The 18,054-nt window shown below is 39.2% G+C and overlaps 1 protein-coding gene across 1 annotated transcript; it reads left to right on the forward strand.

Annotated features, from left to right (window-relative positions):
- The first annotated feature begins 7,019 nt into the window (after positions 1–7,019).
- On the forward strand, positions 7,020–16,348 carry LOC115006607 (uncharacterized). Its single transcript, XM_029428898.1, has 7 exons — positions 7,020–7,163; positions 8,931–9,073; positions 9,592–9,702; positions 10,789–10,827; positions 12,018–12,042; positions 12,780–12,818; positions 14,175–16,348. Exons 1-7 carry the CDS (start codon positions 7,067–7,069, stop codon positions 14,396–14,398), a joined length of 678 nt encoding a protein of 225 aa, XP_029284758.1. The 5' UTR covers positions 7,020–7,066; the 3' UTR covers positions 14,399–16,348.
- Positions 16,349–18,054: the final 1,706 nt, after the last annotated feature.

Below are 18,054 nucleotides of genomic sequence, written 5' to 3' on the forward strand. Positions count from 1 at the left end.
GTTAGCTTGCCTAGCTAAAGTCAGTGTTGCCAACTCCTCAGTAAGGAAAGTAACTATTGGCTGTCCTAAAAGTCGCTAAATGACGCCATCGCCTAATTTGCATAATGTGCCATTTGCATCATGTAATTGTAATGGATGCTGTAGGAGAGAGGAATAACATCGTGGGGGAGACAAAAAGTGACTAAAACACCCTAAATATGTTTAGAACTACAAATTAATTTTCGATATACTTTTAAATGTAAGTATTGGGTTTCAATCAGCTTGAATAGCTAATGATACAAATGTTATAAAATGAAAGGACCTTAAAACATAAACTTTTCGCTAAAATGATAGGTTAAGTTACGGGACGTTAGCGGCGATGCTAGTTAAGCTAGCTGTTTTGAGCTGCTGTACGATGCAGCTTGGCTGCCTCCATCCGGCCTACGTTAGACTTTGAAAGTAAAACTTTTAACACCTTAACTTTCAAACCTAAGAGTTGTAAATGTTGATTTATATTTTACATAGATTGTGGTGGTTGTTTTGATAATATATACTTCATATTACCTGCTTGGTTTTCTGACAGTTGAATATCACTTAAAAAGTCCTGTGCAATCGTTCGGATTGATTATACATATTTTATTATTTATAATATGTGTACTTATTTTGCAACGTAATCTGCTTTTGTTTAGTGGTGTATAGTTAAACCTGCTCTAACATTTTATTTTAGGGAGACGGAGACGGAGGCAGAAGAGAGGAGAGCAGGGAGAGGATGGACAGACTCTCTGCTGGAGAAACTTGTTGACAAATGAAATGTAAACGAATTGAAATAAATAATATCTATATATAATGTCTCCTGATGCATCATCTGGGGGGGGGGGTCTCCAGAGTGTGTATGAGATGCCCCTCCACGTCTAAAATACATTATGCGCCGGTGAAAAAGCATATCTTCAATCAAGATTGGAAATAAAAAAATAAAAGTATTATCTCTGGGAAAAAATGGTAACCGGTGGTTGAGGACCACTGTGTTAAAGGGTTTGGGGAGCTTTTCCTCGCCCACTTGATGGGGGGGGGGGGGCTTTTAAAGGTGTTTTTTGTGTGACTTAAATAAATAGTTAAATTAGCTCTGATTTAGGGAACAATTAATCTGAATTGCTGTCGGAGCTCCGTGCTGTGCTGTGCTGCAGTGGCGGTTCTAGACCAATATCACTCGGGGGGCCTGGCTGGGGCCAAGTGTTTTGTCAGAGGGGTACATTCAACCGGGGTTAAGTATAATTAATCGCGCACAACAAAAACAATACCATGATTGGTATGTTCCTGACTGATGACAGCATATCTCCAGTGATCAATCATGGCGTGCATGCTTTTATTTAGGTTCCCATGGTAACGAGTCAGACCGTTCATACTCGTGATGGGAGGTCCGGCTCTTTTCAAAGATTCAGTCGGTTTGTGTTTTCGTAAGCAAAAAAAAAAAAATAATAATAATAATAATAATAATAAGCTTTATTTGTATAGCACCTTTCATACAAGAATTGCACCCCAAAGTGCTTCACAGCAAAAACATAACAATTAGTACAAGGACAGAATAAGAGCATTTACAGTACAATAATCACACTGTTGATGTAAATGAGTCTGAAATACCATTATAAAAATAGTCGAATTAAAATAGTATAAAATAGCAGATAAAATAGCAGAATTAAAATAATCTAATATAGCAGAATTAAAATTGTATAAAAATAGCAGAATTAAAATAGCAGATAAAATAGTAGATAGTCCACGGCGTACAGCATTCAGGTGGTGCTGGCTGCACCATTATTACACCAGGAGGCGGAGTTGGTACACAAGTTGCACTTGTGTCATTCATGCTGTGGAATTAAGATACATGCAGTTATTCAAAGGTTGTTTCATCCCAGCTGAGTAGGAACTAATCCATCTCTTACTTTTCTTTGAAAAGAGATAAATGTAAATGTGAAATTCATGCTTTCTTGCCACAGTCGATCACACTGATCAGAGTGATTGCACATGCACACTGCAGCCTTGACAGTGTTGTAGTATTATTTATCCAGAGAGTACTTTGTATCAAACATATAAGAGGAAAGTGTGTAAAATTACAATGATGTATGATAGTCAATATACACAGTCTGGTTTATGAAACATCTACAAATGCATATATGCATAGTGAGGAGGTGCAGATATGACGTCATAGTTCAGTGTAAGTTCAGATGTTTGGAAAAAGGCGGAGCCAGCTAATAGGGAAGGTACGCCCCCGGTCAACCCTTAGCATATCGAGGAGGAGATAAGGAGTGACATGCGCCTGTGAAAAGGGCACGACTGACCTAAACTAAACTGAAGACCCGATGACACACTCTAAAAGCCTTATGTCAGGAAATGTAGAATCACTCCAGGTGCTAATTCAGAGGTAGAAGGGAAAAAACCAACAGTTTGATTTATTAGTAGGTGAACTGGACGACGAGAAATGGACAACCTTTTTAGCCTCATCCTCGGTGTAGTATGTGAACTAAGGTATAAGAAGGGGGGCCAGATCATTACTTTGTCAGAACTCAGCCGGCTGGGTCCTCAGAGTTTTGATCTGTACTTGTACACGAATAATCTCTTTTGTATTTAACTTTGCCTCTCTCCAGTGATTTTCTTTATCGTTATAACTTGTAAAACAACCAGAACGTCTATAGCTTATTAGTTTTAAAGTGTTAAGGAAGAGGTCCGAACAGCACCTCTGGCCCGGAGGGAAGACTCTTTTCTACGACAACAGCCTCCAGTTTACCATGTACGAGTCACTGGATAGGCCTGTTTGTTCCTGAGACCAGCTGGGTGTGAATCCATGTTTCCTCCTCCTGACCCACACAACATGCCACACTTGGATTCAGTGTGATCCTATGTAAACAATGCTTTACCTTTTGGATTTGCATCTTTCCTTTATTTGAATTTACAGGATATCTTTTTTTGGGTATCTACCTTGGGTAGGGGAACATTGTTTGTACTTACAATAGAAACTAACAAACATTCTTTTTTCTGGCAGGTATGATCAGTTTATGTAATGGCCCCCGAGCTGTCATGGTGAGGACCCAAATGCAGTACACTGGAGAAGAATCTAACAAAAAGAGAGCTTTATTTTATAATAAAGCGGGTGGCGGGGCAGGAGACCGCTCTGGAGGACGGTGAGGCGGACGGGACCTCTCTGGAGGCCGTGCTGGAGGCCATGCTGGAGGCGGGCGGAGAGCCTGGGCTGGATGCGGCTGGAGCCGTTCAGGAGGCCGGCGGAGAGGCTGGGCTGGAGCCATTCAGGAGGCCGGAGGAGAGGCCGGCGGAGAGGCCGGGCTGGATGCGGCTGGAGCCCTTCAGGAGGCCGGCGGAGAAGCTGGTCTGGAAGCCGGAGAGGCTGGGCTGGAAGCGGGCGGAGCTGCTCCGGAAGCCAATGGAAGCCGGTGGCGAGGCCGGGCTGGAGGCGTACAGAGCTGCTCAGGAGGCCAGGCTGGAGGCCTGCGGAGAGCCTGGGCTGGATGCGGCTGGAGCTGTTCAGGAGGCCGGCACAGGGGCTGGTGTCTCGGGGGACAACGGGAGCACAGGGGCTGGGGTCTCGAGGAACGGAGGGAGCACAGGGGCTGTGGTCTTGAGGAACGGAGGGATCACAGGGGCTGGGGGCTCGAGGAACCAGGAGAACGCAGGGACTGGGGTCTCGAGGGGCCAGGAGAACGCAGGGACTGGGGTCTGCGGAGGTCCGACAGCAGAAACAGGGGACTGTCCCGGCCCGGCAGCGGAAACAGGAGGCTGTCGTGGCCCGGCAGTGGAAACAGCGGTCTGTCGCAGCAAGGCAGCATGAACTTGAGGCGATCGCGGCCCGGCAGCGGAAACAGGAGGCGGCCCGGCAGCAGAAACAGGGGGCTGTGGCAGACCGGCTGCGGGAACTTGAGGCTGTCGCGGCCCAGCAGTGGAAACAGGGGGCTGCGGCAGCCTAGCCGCAGGACTGGTGAACTGGGAGCCGGAATGACGGTGGCTAGCACGGCCAAATCTCCTCCTCAGGGACCTAGAAGCCTTTTGCACACACAGAGGTCCTAGGCAGGTACCCAGAAATGGGTCTGGTGCTGAAGCAGGAGGAACGGTGAGCTGGCGAGTTGACTGGAAGGCAGACCGATCTGCGAGGTTGAGGAAATCCCTGATCTTCTCAGGCAGAAGACTCCTCAACCAAGGCCTTTCAGCCACCTCCCCACGGGCCTGTCGAAGAAGGACCTGTTGGTCCTTTCTACAGGTGGCTTCCTTCCATTGACGCAAAAGACATATTAATGCGACATACAGACAAAAATAATCCTCATCATCAAGCTCTGCTGGGTCCATTCTTGGTGAGTTCGTACTGTCACGGTGAGGAAAAGGTGAGGACCCAAATGCAGTACACTGGACAAGGTTCTAACAAAAAGAGAGCTTTATTTTATAAAAAGCTAGTCAAAATACAAAGTAACAAATAAAACTGAGAGGACGCGGAGACACCAACAACAGGGGTGACACTTAGATGACGAACTCACAAGGAACACTGGACAGACAGGTATATATACACACAGACACTAAACGAGGGAACAAGACACAGCTGGGAGAGAAAGGCAAATACACAGGAGGAAACTAATGAAGGGAACGAGACACACCTGGGGAGAAAGGCAGAAAACACAAGGGCAGGAAGTAATACCAGACATGACACAAGGGGAAGGGAACATTTCAAAATAAAACAGGAAACAGAAACCAAGATCATAACACGAGCCAGCTGTGACAAATCAATACTCATAGATTCCCTGACATCAGAATGAGTTCTCCATCCAAACAAAGTTGAACTCCTAAAACGACTGGCTTGGTAAACATGAGCTTGCTGTTTGCTCTTTACTGATGTTATTTCTTGGTATTGAAATTCAACTCTTTCCAACACTGCTGCAGTTAGAGTAACATGCAACATGCAATGTTGGTGAGTGGAAATCTACTTTGCCAAGTAGCAGAGTAGCACGTAAACACCTCGGCACTGAGGGAGGTCTAATGGGAGGAATGTTATTTAAATTAAGATATCTTTTTGTTATTATTTAAAATGTTAGCACACTTACTACATATAAGCATGTTAGCATTGTCATTGTGAGCATGCTTAAGTTAACATTTAGCTAAAAGCACTGTTGTTTCCAAGAAAGGTTGTGTCCATGTATCATTAGATCTGCATACCAACTATCCTAACCATAACCATCCGAGGATGATGCTTAACCTTAACTATCTCGTTACCATCTAGGCACGACCCCCAAGAAGGCGGGCTCATCCCTATGTTCCCAGGGCCCTGTGTTCTTAATATTAACATTAATAGATTGGTAAGGGCTATCATCTTATGTTTCAAATGCAATTTGAATGGTAAAAATCCATTCTGCCAATATGGAAATATCAATGGCTAAAGAAAAATGTTACATTGCTGAGAACATAAACCCTATAGCCTACCGCAGGGGTGGCCAACGGCCGCGGGCACTTGGTCGCTTGCAGGGATGACTTGAGTCGCCCGCAGGGCATGTTCCAAAAATAGCACTAGTCACCATGGAGCTCCGTCTAAAATGTGTGTTTAATTGTTTTGCTGTTCTTTTTGAATCAATAGCACAGGGTCAGAGTTCATGTATACATAAAACATATATATTATATATATTACATATATTTTGTTTTTAAATAAAAAATGAAATATTGAATATATATATATATATGTAATATATATAATATATATGTTTTATGTATACATGAACTCTGACCCTGTCTGGGGCCCATCGGGAGCAGCTACGATGGGGCGCTAGGTGTGTTTTCTACGCTAAACGCTTTATGAGGCCGGTCAACAAGTCACAGAAAGCAAAAAGTAACTATTGACTAAAGCTGTCAGATACATGTAATGACGTAATAAGTAGGCTACATTATTTCCCTCTGAGATCTATTGGAGCAGAAGCTTAAAGATGCATAAAATTCAAACACTCAAGTAAAGTACCTAAAAATTGTAGGTTCAATATGTAAGCTATGCCAGAATTTAAACCTAAAACAATGAACTAACATTATCATCAGAGTGTGAAGAGGTAACAGTGTTGACATTGCAGAGATATCTACTGCTAACAGACTAATAGATTAAAAGTGAGACACTTTTAGCTCCAGTCTGCCTCAGTACAGAGGGAGAAGAAGTACAGATGCCTGACTCGGGCAGACTCAGGGCTTGTCAACATTACATCCATGATCCCTGCACGTTTTGATAGTTTGTTTTGATTAAATCCAAAGTGGCAGAAACAAAACAAAAACACGATAGAAATATCGTTGTGTAATACTGCCCCCTATTTATTTGGAGCAGGTGACTCGGAATTACACATTGAACCTTTAAGTACAGTACTTGAGTGAATCAGTGTAGGCCTCTTAGTTAAATTCCACCACTGGAAGTAAACAAAGAGAAATCACATTTTGGCTGCAGTCCTTTTTTAAATGATATCCTGGAAAAGATTGGCCTGGACTTTCAACCTGATCAGCACCATCAGGGGTGGAAGAGCTTTTTCAAGGGTGGGATGTAACTACCTACATTTACTCAAATAGCCTACTGTTTTCAAGACTCTGACAAGGCAGGTTCATTCATATAGCTCCTTTATACCTATAGGGCATTTAAAATGCTTTAAATCATAAGGCACCAAGAAAAGAAACTCAAGGAAATATAAAAATGACCATATAGGGCTCTACATCCGTCTACTTCCTGCTTTGGTCCTCTTGGTGGTGCTGTAACTCTACACTTGTGCCTATAGGGTCCATGCAATAAATACAGTATTGCCCTCTGAATTGTCTACTCCAGAGGTTTTCAACAGGGTTATTTATTTATTTTCACAAATTGAAATGTCTTTAAATACATATTAACATGAATCCAACATATTGTAGCGAACTACAAAAATCCGTGCACGGTTTTTCACAGTGTGGTCTTTTGTGGACTGTGAGTAGCCTACCTACTTTCCTTACGTCACCCGGTGTAGACAGCCTCCCGGTCCTACGTCATACGAAAAGTATTAAAGGCGACCGAGGTGACCGACCGAGGCGGAAACAACTTATTACAATGGTAACGACCACGGCAACACACCATAAGAACCGCGCTGCAAACATGAACTCGATAGTTGATCCAGTGCGTTTGATAATTTTCTATCTGCTATTTGGTAAGTTTATTGTGATGTTATGCATTCTGATGACAGAACTAAAGAGGTCAAACCAAACTCTGTTGTGAATTTATATGATTTAAGAGTTTGCTGTTTATTGAACCTACAGGAATGTTCTATGTCGCGCAAATATATAAAGCTGAAAAAAAGTAATATTCTGTAATATTACAGAAAATATATCGAGTAAAACAATAATAAGTAACTAAAAAAAACTATTGAGTCTGATGATCGGTGCTGGGGGGTGTGCATAACCCTTCTAAACATGCAGCTACACATTAGCATAATATGCTTTATGATTTGTTTGAAATATGTATTACTCATTTACACAATTCATTCAACATTATTATATATATTCTAGTTTAGTAACATGATGTACCGGTAGTACTATGTTTATGGAAGTTGTATCAGTGTATCAGAGATTACTGGAAATGGCTAAATATGGGCGCTGTTTTGGGGGCTTTCCACCTGCCAGGTCCAGATGGGGAAGTAAAAATGACAGTGACTTGACTTTTTTTTTCATTTTTTTTTTATTTATTCACTGCATCTGTGTCTTTCTGTCATGTTAGAATACAAGTTCAGCAAAATGTTTGTGTTCTATAAGAGAAAGTTATTGTTATAATGTTAGTTATTGTAGTTTGAACACAGATTTGTCTTGAGTCATACTTTAATCAGATGTGAACACATACATGATCAGAAAATATAGACAGTAACGACAATGTACAATATACAGTACAAGGACAGTCGGCCGAGCATTACGTTAATGTAACGTGGGGGGGGGGGGGGGGGCAGTGTCAGTGGGGTCTCTTGAATACTTTTTATTGAAGCACAATGTAAGCAAACAAGTCCTGCTTAGATTCTTGAGCTCGTCACGATGTCACTTTACCTTTTTATATACTTTTACTATTATTACTTATATATTACTCTTACTTGTACTACCTGTTTTACATTTATGTGTGTATATATTCACTTTGCAATCACTGTACCACTGCTTACCTCAAATGTTTCATGTTTAATGAGCATTGTTGGAGAGAGAAGCTTTTCATTGCCATCACTGTGTTTCAAGTGTGAAGTGGCTCTGTGATGAACTGATCTCTTATCTAAACCACAGGCGGAGTTTATCTTTGATAAACCAAAGCTTATCTACCAGCTAAACACTTTTCCGCTGCACTTAGCTCTGTTTTATATATACTGTTCATTCATACTGTATGTGCAGAGATCCGTTTAACAATCAGTCTGTATATTTGATCATAAAACTCAAACTTTAATATTTTTAATATGTGCTGTGATAAGCAGGTTGTGAGCACATATTAAAGAGTTTAATGAACCATACAAATACACTTTTACTCTCTGAATCACTTCATTTCATGTCATTTCCTCTATTGCTGCAGATTCCCTCTTTCTTGATATTCAGAATTTTTCCACTTTCTTCAATTCTTAAAATAAAATCACAAATACAACTATTATTATTACTCATAGAAGTGTAAATTGACATTTATATGTTGACTGCAAATGTCTATTGTAGCATCATTGGCCCCTGAGAAACTAAATGCCCCACTGGGTTGTTGTATGTGGATGGGTTGAAAATGTAGTTCTCTTGCGTCTCTGATTAGTATGTTAGCATGCTAAACATATGTACTGCAGCTGCAATACAATAATAATGTATCACAGCAATAACAATGGCCATGATATTCCTGCATGTGATTAAATAACCTGTTTCTGAGTTTAGTTTGTTACTGACTGTGTTCTTTAAAAAAAATTCATTTGCAGTGAATGTGATGTCTGCACCTGCAGCAAATTCTCCATCAGCTCTAACCTGCGACGTCACTCAACAACCGAATGGGTTATATCTCTACCAACTCTCCCGTGCTCCCAGTTCATCCAACTGTAGCACATGCTGGGAGGACCGCGAGGTTAGTCCCATACACTCTACACTGTCCACAACATAGTCTAACTTAGACTTGTTGTTTGTCAGGGTGTTGCTGATAATTGTGGAGTGTCTGGAATGGTTTGATGTAGTCTTATAGTAGGTTAATAACAGGGTTAGAAGTGAACTGTTTTGAATCCACCTGCCACTGTGGCTGCTGAGTGAAGCAAATCTAGCAGCCACTTGCGTATTTTACCATGATGGTGGCTGGAGCTAATTTCAAACCCTGTTTGATAAGGTTTACTCTTTTCCCTCACCTGTTCTTGAGCCACCGTCTCTGCTAATGAACGGCACCGGAAACTCCCTACAACTCCACTTATTGTCTTCTTCTTTATGGAATGTGATGATGGCATGTGATGATTACGATTTCTGGAAAAACCCTACCTGATATGTGCTGTTTGTGTAAGAAAGAATAAAACATATCTCCTTACTTCACTTGACAGAAGTGCTTTATGGGTAAATCTGACATCTTAATGAACCCACCTGTCTGTGTTCATTTTCCAGGAAATCATTGCCCGGGACTCTAAATTTAATAAACCAGTCCAGTTCCTGACCAACCAGTCAATCACGCTGAATGAATGCAAGGACTACCTGCACTACACACAGGACTGTACGGTAAGGACCAACATCAGACACACAACCTAACAAATCACAGCCTGGGATTTGTTTGTAGGGCAATGTGGCAATACGGCAAGGGACTTCCCAGATATCTTCCCAGATATCTGTCTAACCAGAATAAGTTAACAACAGAACAATGTGGCAATACGGCAAGGGACATCCCAGATATCTGTCTAACCTGTCTAAGTACATTTACTTACAGTACATATTTAAGGGTACTCCATTTTTTACTCCACTACATGTGTCTGACAGCTTTTAGTTACTGTTCAGATCACAGTGTTTCATCCCCTTCCTGTCCAGAGAAAACCTTGTATCTCCAGATGTGTTGATTTTAAATGTTTGTGATGATCTGAAGAATGAAGTGTTTCTTTATGTTTTGAGAATTCTCCTACTTATTAGACTAAGTAAACCTTTTAAAAAGCATAATACATCGTCACAAAGCTGATTGTTTTTCTAAGCTCATGAAAAGTTGACTTTTTAATTGAGTATGATGCATTTCTGTAGATTAAACTACCCAACAGTATATAAAGGAGTTAAAATTAGTACAACCTTAAACATCTACAGCAGGAAAATAAAACCTATGCATCTATTCAACAGTTATATTAATCCAAAAACATCGTATATAATCGTAAAATGCTAACATGGAACACAATACATACTTACACACTTTTACTTAAGTAAGGTTTTGAATGCAGGACTTTCACTTGTATTGGAGTATTTTCACAGTGGTATTCATACTTTGGTAAAGGATCTGAATACTTCCTCCACCACTGGAAGTGTTTGTCTTGCATACTATTTGGTCTTAGGACATTTTTACATGTGCAGTAACCTAATGCAAAACCTAAATTTCACATGTACCTCTTGGACTTTCTCACCCATAACTTCAAAACTATAGTGACCGGTTACTGCATATTGTAGCACTACGTGACAGAACCACAGGTCAACCAACGGATTTATGTGAATTTTCAAGGGGGGCATTAACTGAGTAGAAACAACACCAATTTAAAGAATAAGTCATCTGACTTTTTACTCTCTTCATCAACACATTTACTGTTTTCTTCTCCACATTTCTTCTGTTTTTAGTCGACTTCAGCCACCCCACGGACCCACTCCAAAGCCCTGGTAAGTCACCACTTGTTTCCTCAACACATTTACAGCACTTTGTGGTTTTTCGGATCATCACTTTAAGTGTGCTGAAACCACTTTATTATCCGCTGGCCGCAGTTTATTTTTATAACCGAATCACAGCTCAACTACAGGACGTTTCGTGTGAAAAGATTTAATTTGGAAACGTCTATAACAGCTCTGTCTACTCGACATTCAGAAAGTAGAAAACTCCAGCAGAAAAGAAAACTACTGAACTATTTGCCTCATCGTACAGCTTTAATAACGAGCTGATAAAAGCAGATGCACAAAATAGCTTTGGTCAGTAAATCACATGTAGCTACATTCAGATTAAATAAAATGTGGTTCTAAATGAAGTTTCCTGTATCTTTCTGGAGACGTTCAGTTTAGTGGTTCACCCACAAAGTGGGGAATGTCAGAAGAGCAGTAGCTGAGAATAAAACAGGCCACACCCTGGTTTGTCTACTGTTTGTTTCCTGAAATTATCATCGAGGAGGCAGTTTTTCTTACAGCAGCTGATGAAATCCCCTCTCTGTGATTTGTCAACTAGACTTTCTCTCCCATAACTTAAAAAATATATTATCGGTTACTGCATTTTATAGTGCATGAGAAAATACATACAACATTTAATAAAAAAAAAACTATAATAACCAACCTTCAATCAGGCAGGCAGCTTGTATACTAAACTACAGAGCTTATATGGGAAATATCTCTCTCAGCAACACAATATTAAACATTAATTGTATTATTTATATTTATATCTATGTATTTATTAAACACAAAGTACAGAATTTAATTAGTTCTGCAGATATTTGGTCATATACACAAAGTATTGGACACATTAAAATGTTGACCCAAGGAAACACAGAGGATCACCAAAGTTATTGCAATTCGCCCCCGATGGGAACATGAATGTCTGAACAACACCAACCGACCAACAGTCAAAACCCCAAAGACTTTCAGTTTACTATCATATAAAACAAAGCAGCCACCAGCACTGACCACAAATATTCAACAACCGCTTAATCATCTTATCAATGAAATGTTTAAGTTACCGACGAGTAAACCACAATAGTGTTTTTTTGTCATCTGCATATTCTAGCATTATGTTTGTTCCCATTTTTTAAGATTAGTCGGATATATATACTAGTTTAAATCTAATTTTTCTTATCTGTTCTTTTCTTTAGGGCTTTGAGGAAGCCCACTGCAAAAGTGAGTGCAAAACCATATTATTAATATGTGAACTGTACTGTGCTTGTACTTGTGCTACTCGTGGTGTGGGAGGTTCAAAGAAAGTTGGAAACACTGAAAAACCTTCAAACACATTCATTTTGTGTCACTGAACTTTCATCAGAGCTAAATGTTACTGAAACAACACTACATTTAAATGACAGAGATACACTACCGTTGAAAAGTCAGTCATTTTAGGATCACTTTCATTTTTCTGAACTGGAAAACAAATTTAAAATCCAAGTTCCAACAGCATTCTCCTGTCATGCTACACTGAGGGACATCGACTAAATCGAAGTTTGAATCATTTTATTTCTTCTTTTGGAGCCAAAACCAATTTCAAATTTAAATAATACATTTGGTGTTTTTATCTCTGTTTAAAAAAGTCACTATTGAAGGGAAGATGGCAAACATCAATATAACAGCTTATTCCAAAATGTAGTGTAGGTGGTTTACATACAAAAAGAAACATATGATAAGTTTATAAAATATAATGCATTGTTTAAGATTTAAGACCTCTATAATAAAGCCATATGTAGTGATGTAATCATGTTTCAGATGACAAGAGTACTTGTGAATTAAAGAAAAACGACAGTACAAACGACGCCAATTCAAAGAATAAGTTAACAAAACAATGTATATCTATCTTATCATCTGACTTTTTACTCTCTTCATCAACACATTTACTGTTTTCTTCTCCACATTTCTTCTGTTTTTAGTCAACTGCAGCCACCTCATGGACCCTCTCTCAACCCCGGGTAAGTCACCACTTGTTTCCTCAACACATTCACAGCACTTTGTGGTTTTTCAGATCATCGCTTTAAGTGTGTTGAAACCACTTTATTATCCGCTGGCTGCAGTTTATTTTTGTGACAGAACCACAGCTCAACTACAGGACGTCTCGTGCGAAAAGATTTAATTTGGAAACGTCTATAACAGCTCTGTCTACTCGACATTAAGAAAGTAGAAAACTCTAGTAGAGAAAAAACACTACTGAACTATTTGCCTCATCGTACAGCTTTAATAACGAGCTGATAAAAGCAGATACACAAAATGGAGTAAAAGTAAATCACATGTAGCCTATATAGTGAAAAATGCTAGAAGAGCAGGAGCTGAGAACAAACAGCCACCCTGGTTTGTTTCTTGGAATTATGAGGAAGGCAGCTAATGAAATCCCCTTCTGTGGTTTGTATTGATCTGCAAACGTTACAAAACGTTAAAATAAAAAATTGTTTCAATTTACCGAACTAAAAGAGAAACCTTTACGACTACTTATGCTACTTTTATACTTCTCCTCCAGTACAATTCAGAGGTAAATGTTTAACCCTTTACTCCACTAAATGTATCTGATAACTTCAGTTATTTTTAAAAACGCAAAATATAATAAACAAATAAATTCTGATGTATTATTGTAAAATAAGACTTTACTAATCCCAGCAGTATATAAAGAAATTTAATTTAGTTCCACCTTTAACAGCTGCAACATTAACACATTGGAAGCGAGTGGAGAGAAAAATGGTGCTATTTTTAAACTCCACCCTGCAGATGCCTTCAGGGAAAGGCCGGGGAAGTTTCATCACTTTGAGGACTTTCCCACCTGAGGGCTGGACCACGAAGCTAGTTCGACAGAGCCAAGCTTTCTTTGCCTTAGCTGTCTCGATAAAACCTGAAGCCCTATTCAGAGATAACAGGTAGCAACATTACAGTGGTTATCAACGGCCTTTGTTAACCCTGGCTTTCTTCCTCTGGCTCTGTGCACATTCTCATAAATGCTGCAAATAAGAGAGGCAGAAAATGACTAATCGTGTAAATTCATAAGTAATATATTTACTTTACCACTCGGTAAAACAACAACAAAAAAAGGCTAAACAACCATAAAGTCTGCGTGTCTTGCGCCTATGTAGGAGAGGTGGTGGGACTGTCTCATAATGAACACAAAGTACAGCTGGGGCTGATGCGAGATTATTCTGCAGATATTTGGTCATAAACAAGTATTGGACACATTAAAATGTTGACCTGAGGATAGTGCTAGAGGAAACGTCAGGACCAAAGTGGTGGATCGACAGACATAAATAATAACATGTTACAACCTGTTTCCTCTTGTCTCCTTTCAGTGAACTCTACGTTGAGTGTGCCCAGGCAGAACCATGTTCATGATGGCATCGGATATTCTCTTGTAGTCGTAGTCGTAGTCGGAGTCGTAGTCGGAGTCGTAGTCGTAGTCCTCGGGGTTCTGTTCTACAAAAGGAAGAGAAAAGAATCTCTGGACAACAGAGTTTCATACACTCCTGCAATTGGACAGATTAACATCGAGGGACAGGAGATGGCGGAAGTCTAAACTAGATGTAAACCGACTCCTGACTAGTAAAGTGTGTGTGTGTGTGTGTGTGTGTGTGTGTGTGTGTGTGTGTGTGTGTGTGTGTGTGTGTGTGTGTGTGTGTGTGTGTGTGTGTGTGTCGTATATGCATTGTTTTTTAAAGAAAGAAAATTAGTTTCTGTTTTTAAAATGGTGCTTTTGGAGCCAGATTTTCTTTTCAATCCATTTTTCTATGGATTTCCATTTGAAATGAGCTTCAGTGTTTAACCTGGTCTGTGGATGGACCAGGACAAACATTTCGGAGGGTCCAAAATAATCCGTCCTCTGGACAGAGCAGGACTATCGGTTTCCCCGTTTCCAGTCTATGCTAAGCTAGGTTTACCGGACTGCTTTGCTTTTAAAGGCTTTGAAAAAAGCGGGACCAACTCTAAGCTTGTTTTCAAAAAAGATACCAAGATTACAGTGATGTTTGTGGTAATTAAAAGATGAATGAAAGTTTATTTATACTTCGATCGTCTCACAGCTGATTGCAAATCACGTCACATATGGAGCAGCAGTTTCTGCCCCTCAGCACTTCTCTCCCAGCAGCATCTTAAGTAAAACTTGAGAACGCATTGTGACGTTAGTCAACCGTTTTTAATGTTTAAGGAGTTGTTCAAGAAAGTCACACTTTCCCGAGTATCAGACTGCTGTCATTTTAGTGTGTTACATTTTCAATCCACATCTCCTCTGGGACCATGTGCATGTCAAATGGTTATTAAAATACACTGTCAGTCTTTGCTTCCAGTGTTTACGCTGGAAGAATGTGGAAACCACCAGATTTCTCCCAAACTATCCAGGAAAGACAACTTCTGAATAAATCAGAGGCTACAAATAGGTTGTGATGTTGCAGAATCCCGTTTCCAGACTTGATTCTTCCAGCCATAACTGGTTGCCAGATGTAGTCTGGTTGTAAAGGAGCTGGTCTGGCTGTAGTTTAGCTCCTTAGCTGAACTCAAGATTTAGTGCCCTGACACACCAAGCTGACTTCAAAGAATTGATGCCGTTAAAAGACGACAGATCAACACTTGGCATCTTTGCCGTCACCTGAAAAGTCGAAAAGTCCAGGTCGTTTTAGTAGAGACTTCTGTATATAATGAAGCATCTGAACAATCGGAAAACGGTTAAATCTCTTCTTCCAATTCATGATTTAGTTATCCTCATTTACATATTTTTCTGTTTCTGTTGTCCGACAACTTAACAAGCACAAAATAATGATTTATTGTCATTTCCAAGCTGCTGCACTGCTGAAATCATTATTGTATATGTGTATACATATACTGTATATATCGCAACAAAGGTTAACATCAATCCAGGTTAATTACAACAGCTTAAAATGGATCGATCACAGAGGTACTTAGTAAGTCAGGCCCCCAGAACCCCAACCTCAACCCCAACCCTAGACTCGACCGCGGTGGTCAGCCATAAACGTCCAACCTGAACAGTCCCCTATAACCACTGGTTGGCTTGGTGTATCAGGGCTTTCAGCTCCAGCGACTGCAACAATCCAAACAGGCTTCGTATCCTAAATCCCAAATGTCACCAAAAAATCCATAGACCATAAAATGATCCATGGTTGACAAATAAGGGAATGGAAATTTAAAAAAGGAAGAGAACTTTCAATCAGGTTATCTGACGTAACGCCACAAGATGTGGACTGTCAGAGCTCCTATTGATCGACAGTGCTACTGATCTTCCACTGTGGAAGTTGGGAGATTTGTTTATTAGCTTATAATAAATAAATATAAATATATATAAATGTGTATATATATATTACCTGATCGAGTTTCTGTATTGTACAGAACGGTTGTAGACTGACTGCACGAACATGAAGTTTGTGCGCAGGTCAGTTGTTACGTTTGATCTCTGGACTCTGGACTCTGGTATGACCAGAAATCAGCTTCATGTTTTTACACGAGATCCCTGATAGATCCAAAGCTCTTTATTCTGCTCTTTTTATTTCTTCTTTCATGTCATTTTATATGATTTGATTTATTGTGTTTTTGTTGGCTCATTGTTCTAGCTTATCCTCCTCTTTCTGTGACTCCTTTTAAAATGCAGTTTCATTAGATCTATTACATTACATTGCAGTTAATTTAGCTGACACTTTTGTTGATCTATTCATCATATAAACAAATTGATTAATGCAGCTTTAAAGACAGGAAACTACTGGTCAGGTTTTTTTGCTTATATTTTTAAGAATGAATGAAAATATGAACTTTGACCCCTTTCTTTCCTTTGATCATGTAAATTGTTTGTGTATGATTCTTTATTGTTTTTAGAACAAATCAGAGTTAATGGCTATGAAATGATGTTGCTTGCAGTTTATTGGTATGGCTTTATGCAAATCTTTTCTGGTGAATAAAATTATTTTGAATGGCTCAATTGTATTTATTTGACAGTAAATGAGCGTTGAATTCAAAAATCAATATTCAAAGATTCACTGATGTAACAATTGAAATTCTATACATTTCACCTTTAAATGTTTATGTTCATCTTATATCAAGCACACAGATGCTTTTTAATGTCTTCAGCAAGTCACAACTGTGATGATGTTCCTCTGTTCACCTCTAAAATTCAAAAGCACAGGACCGAAGTTTGTTATCAGTGTCAAATGAATTGATAAATTATTTTAACACTGACGAGCAATAGAAGTAATTTTTTTGTCTTTTTTGAAGCTGTAAAATTGTTTGTTTAAATCAGATATTTTCATTTATTATCAAAAACCAGAAGCTGATCTAAATATTAGTAAAAAAGGTACTTGATTATGTACGCATTTCAATGTTTTGCTCTTTATACTTTGACTCTGCAACATTTATCTGACAATTACACGTTATTTTGCAGTTTGAGTTTTTTCATATAAAACATGATTAGTTTAGAAAATATGATGCATTATTATAGTCTACATATACATATATTGATAGCTACATATTTTTTACATGTCATCACACCAATAATAATAATTAAAAACACTCATTTAATCTACTGTATATATGCTATTATAAACATCAAGGGAGCTATTATGCTTCATGGCAACTTCTACTTTTGATCATTTTGAAGTATATTTTGAATTATATCACTATTAAAAATATGAATGCAAGAGTTTTCCTCGTCAATGTGGTATTACTACTTTTAGCTTTTAACCCATGATAATAGCTCAACAAAATACTTTAAGCCTTAAAGTATTTTTACAAAAATATACCTGAAAAGTTGCATAATATGTGACCTCAAAGTTTAAGGTCACGTGTTATGTAACTATGTTATGTAGGTATATTTTTGTATTTTGTGTTTATACTAGAATGTTTACATGATGTAATGTTCAAAATAACACTTTATTCTTCTCATTCTGTCTGTTTGAACACCGGCTGTGTCTACTGAACCGAGTTTGCAACTTCTACCGTGAATATTAACCGAAGTAAACATTTATAAACCAAAAGACTTCACACAGCACATTTGCTCAGTATTTATGCATAAACTCTGAACCGTAAACGTACATTATGTTTGACGTTTGTCTTTACATGTACATTTGTGGGACATGAAGTGAAGAAGGCTGTGGCGGTGATTCTTTCGGGTTATTATTTCTGGTAGAAATACACCTGAGTAATATAAGAAAGTACTCAAAGGATAGGCCGGAGGCA

Source organism: Cottoperca gobio, chromosome 4 (assembly GCF_900634415.1).
Source record: "Cottoperca gobio chromosome 4, fCotGob3.1, whole genome shotgun sequence".
Classification (NCBI taxonomy): Eukaryota; Metazoa; Chordata; class Actinopteri; order Perciformes; family Bovichtidae; genus Cottoperca; species Cottoperca gobio.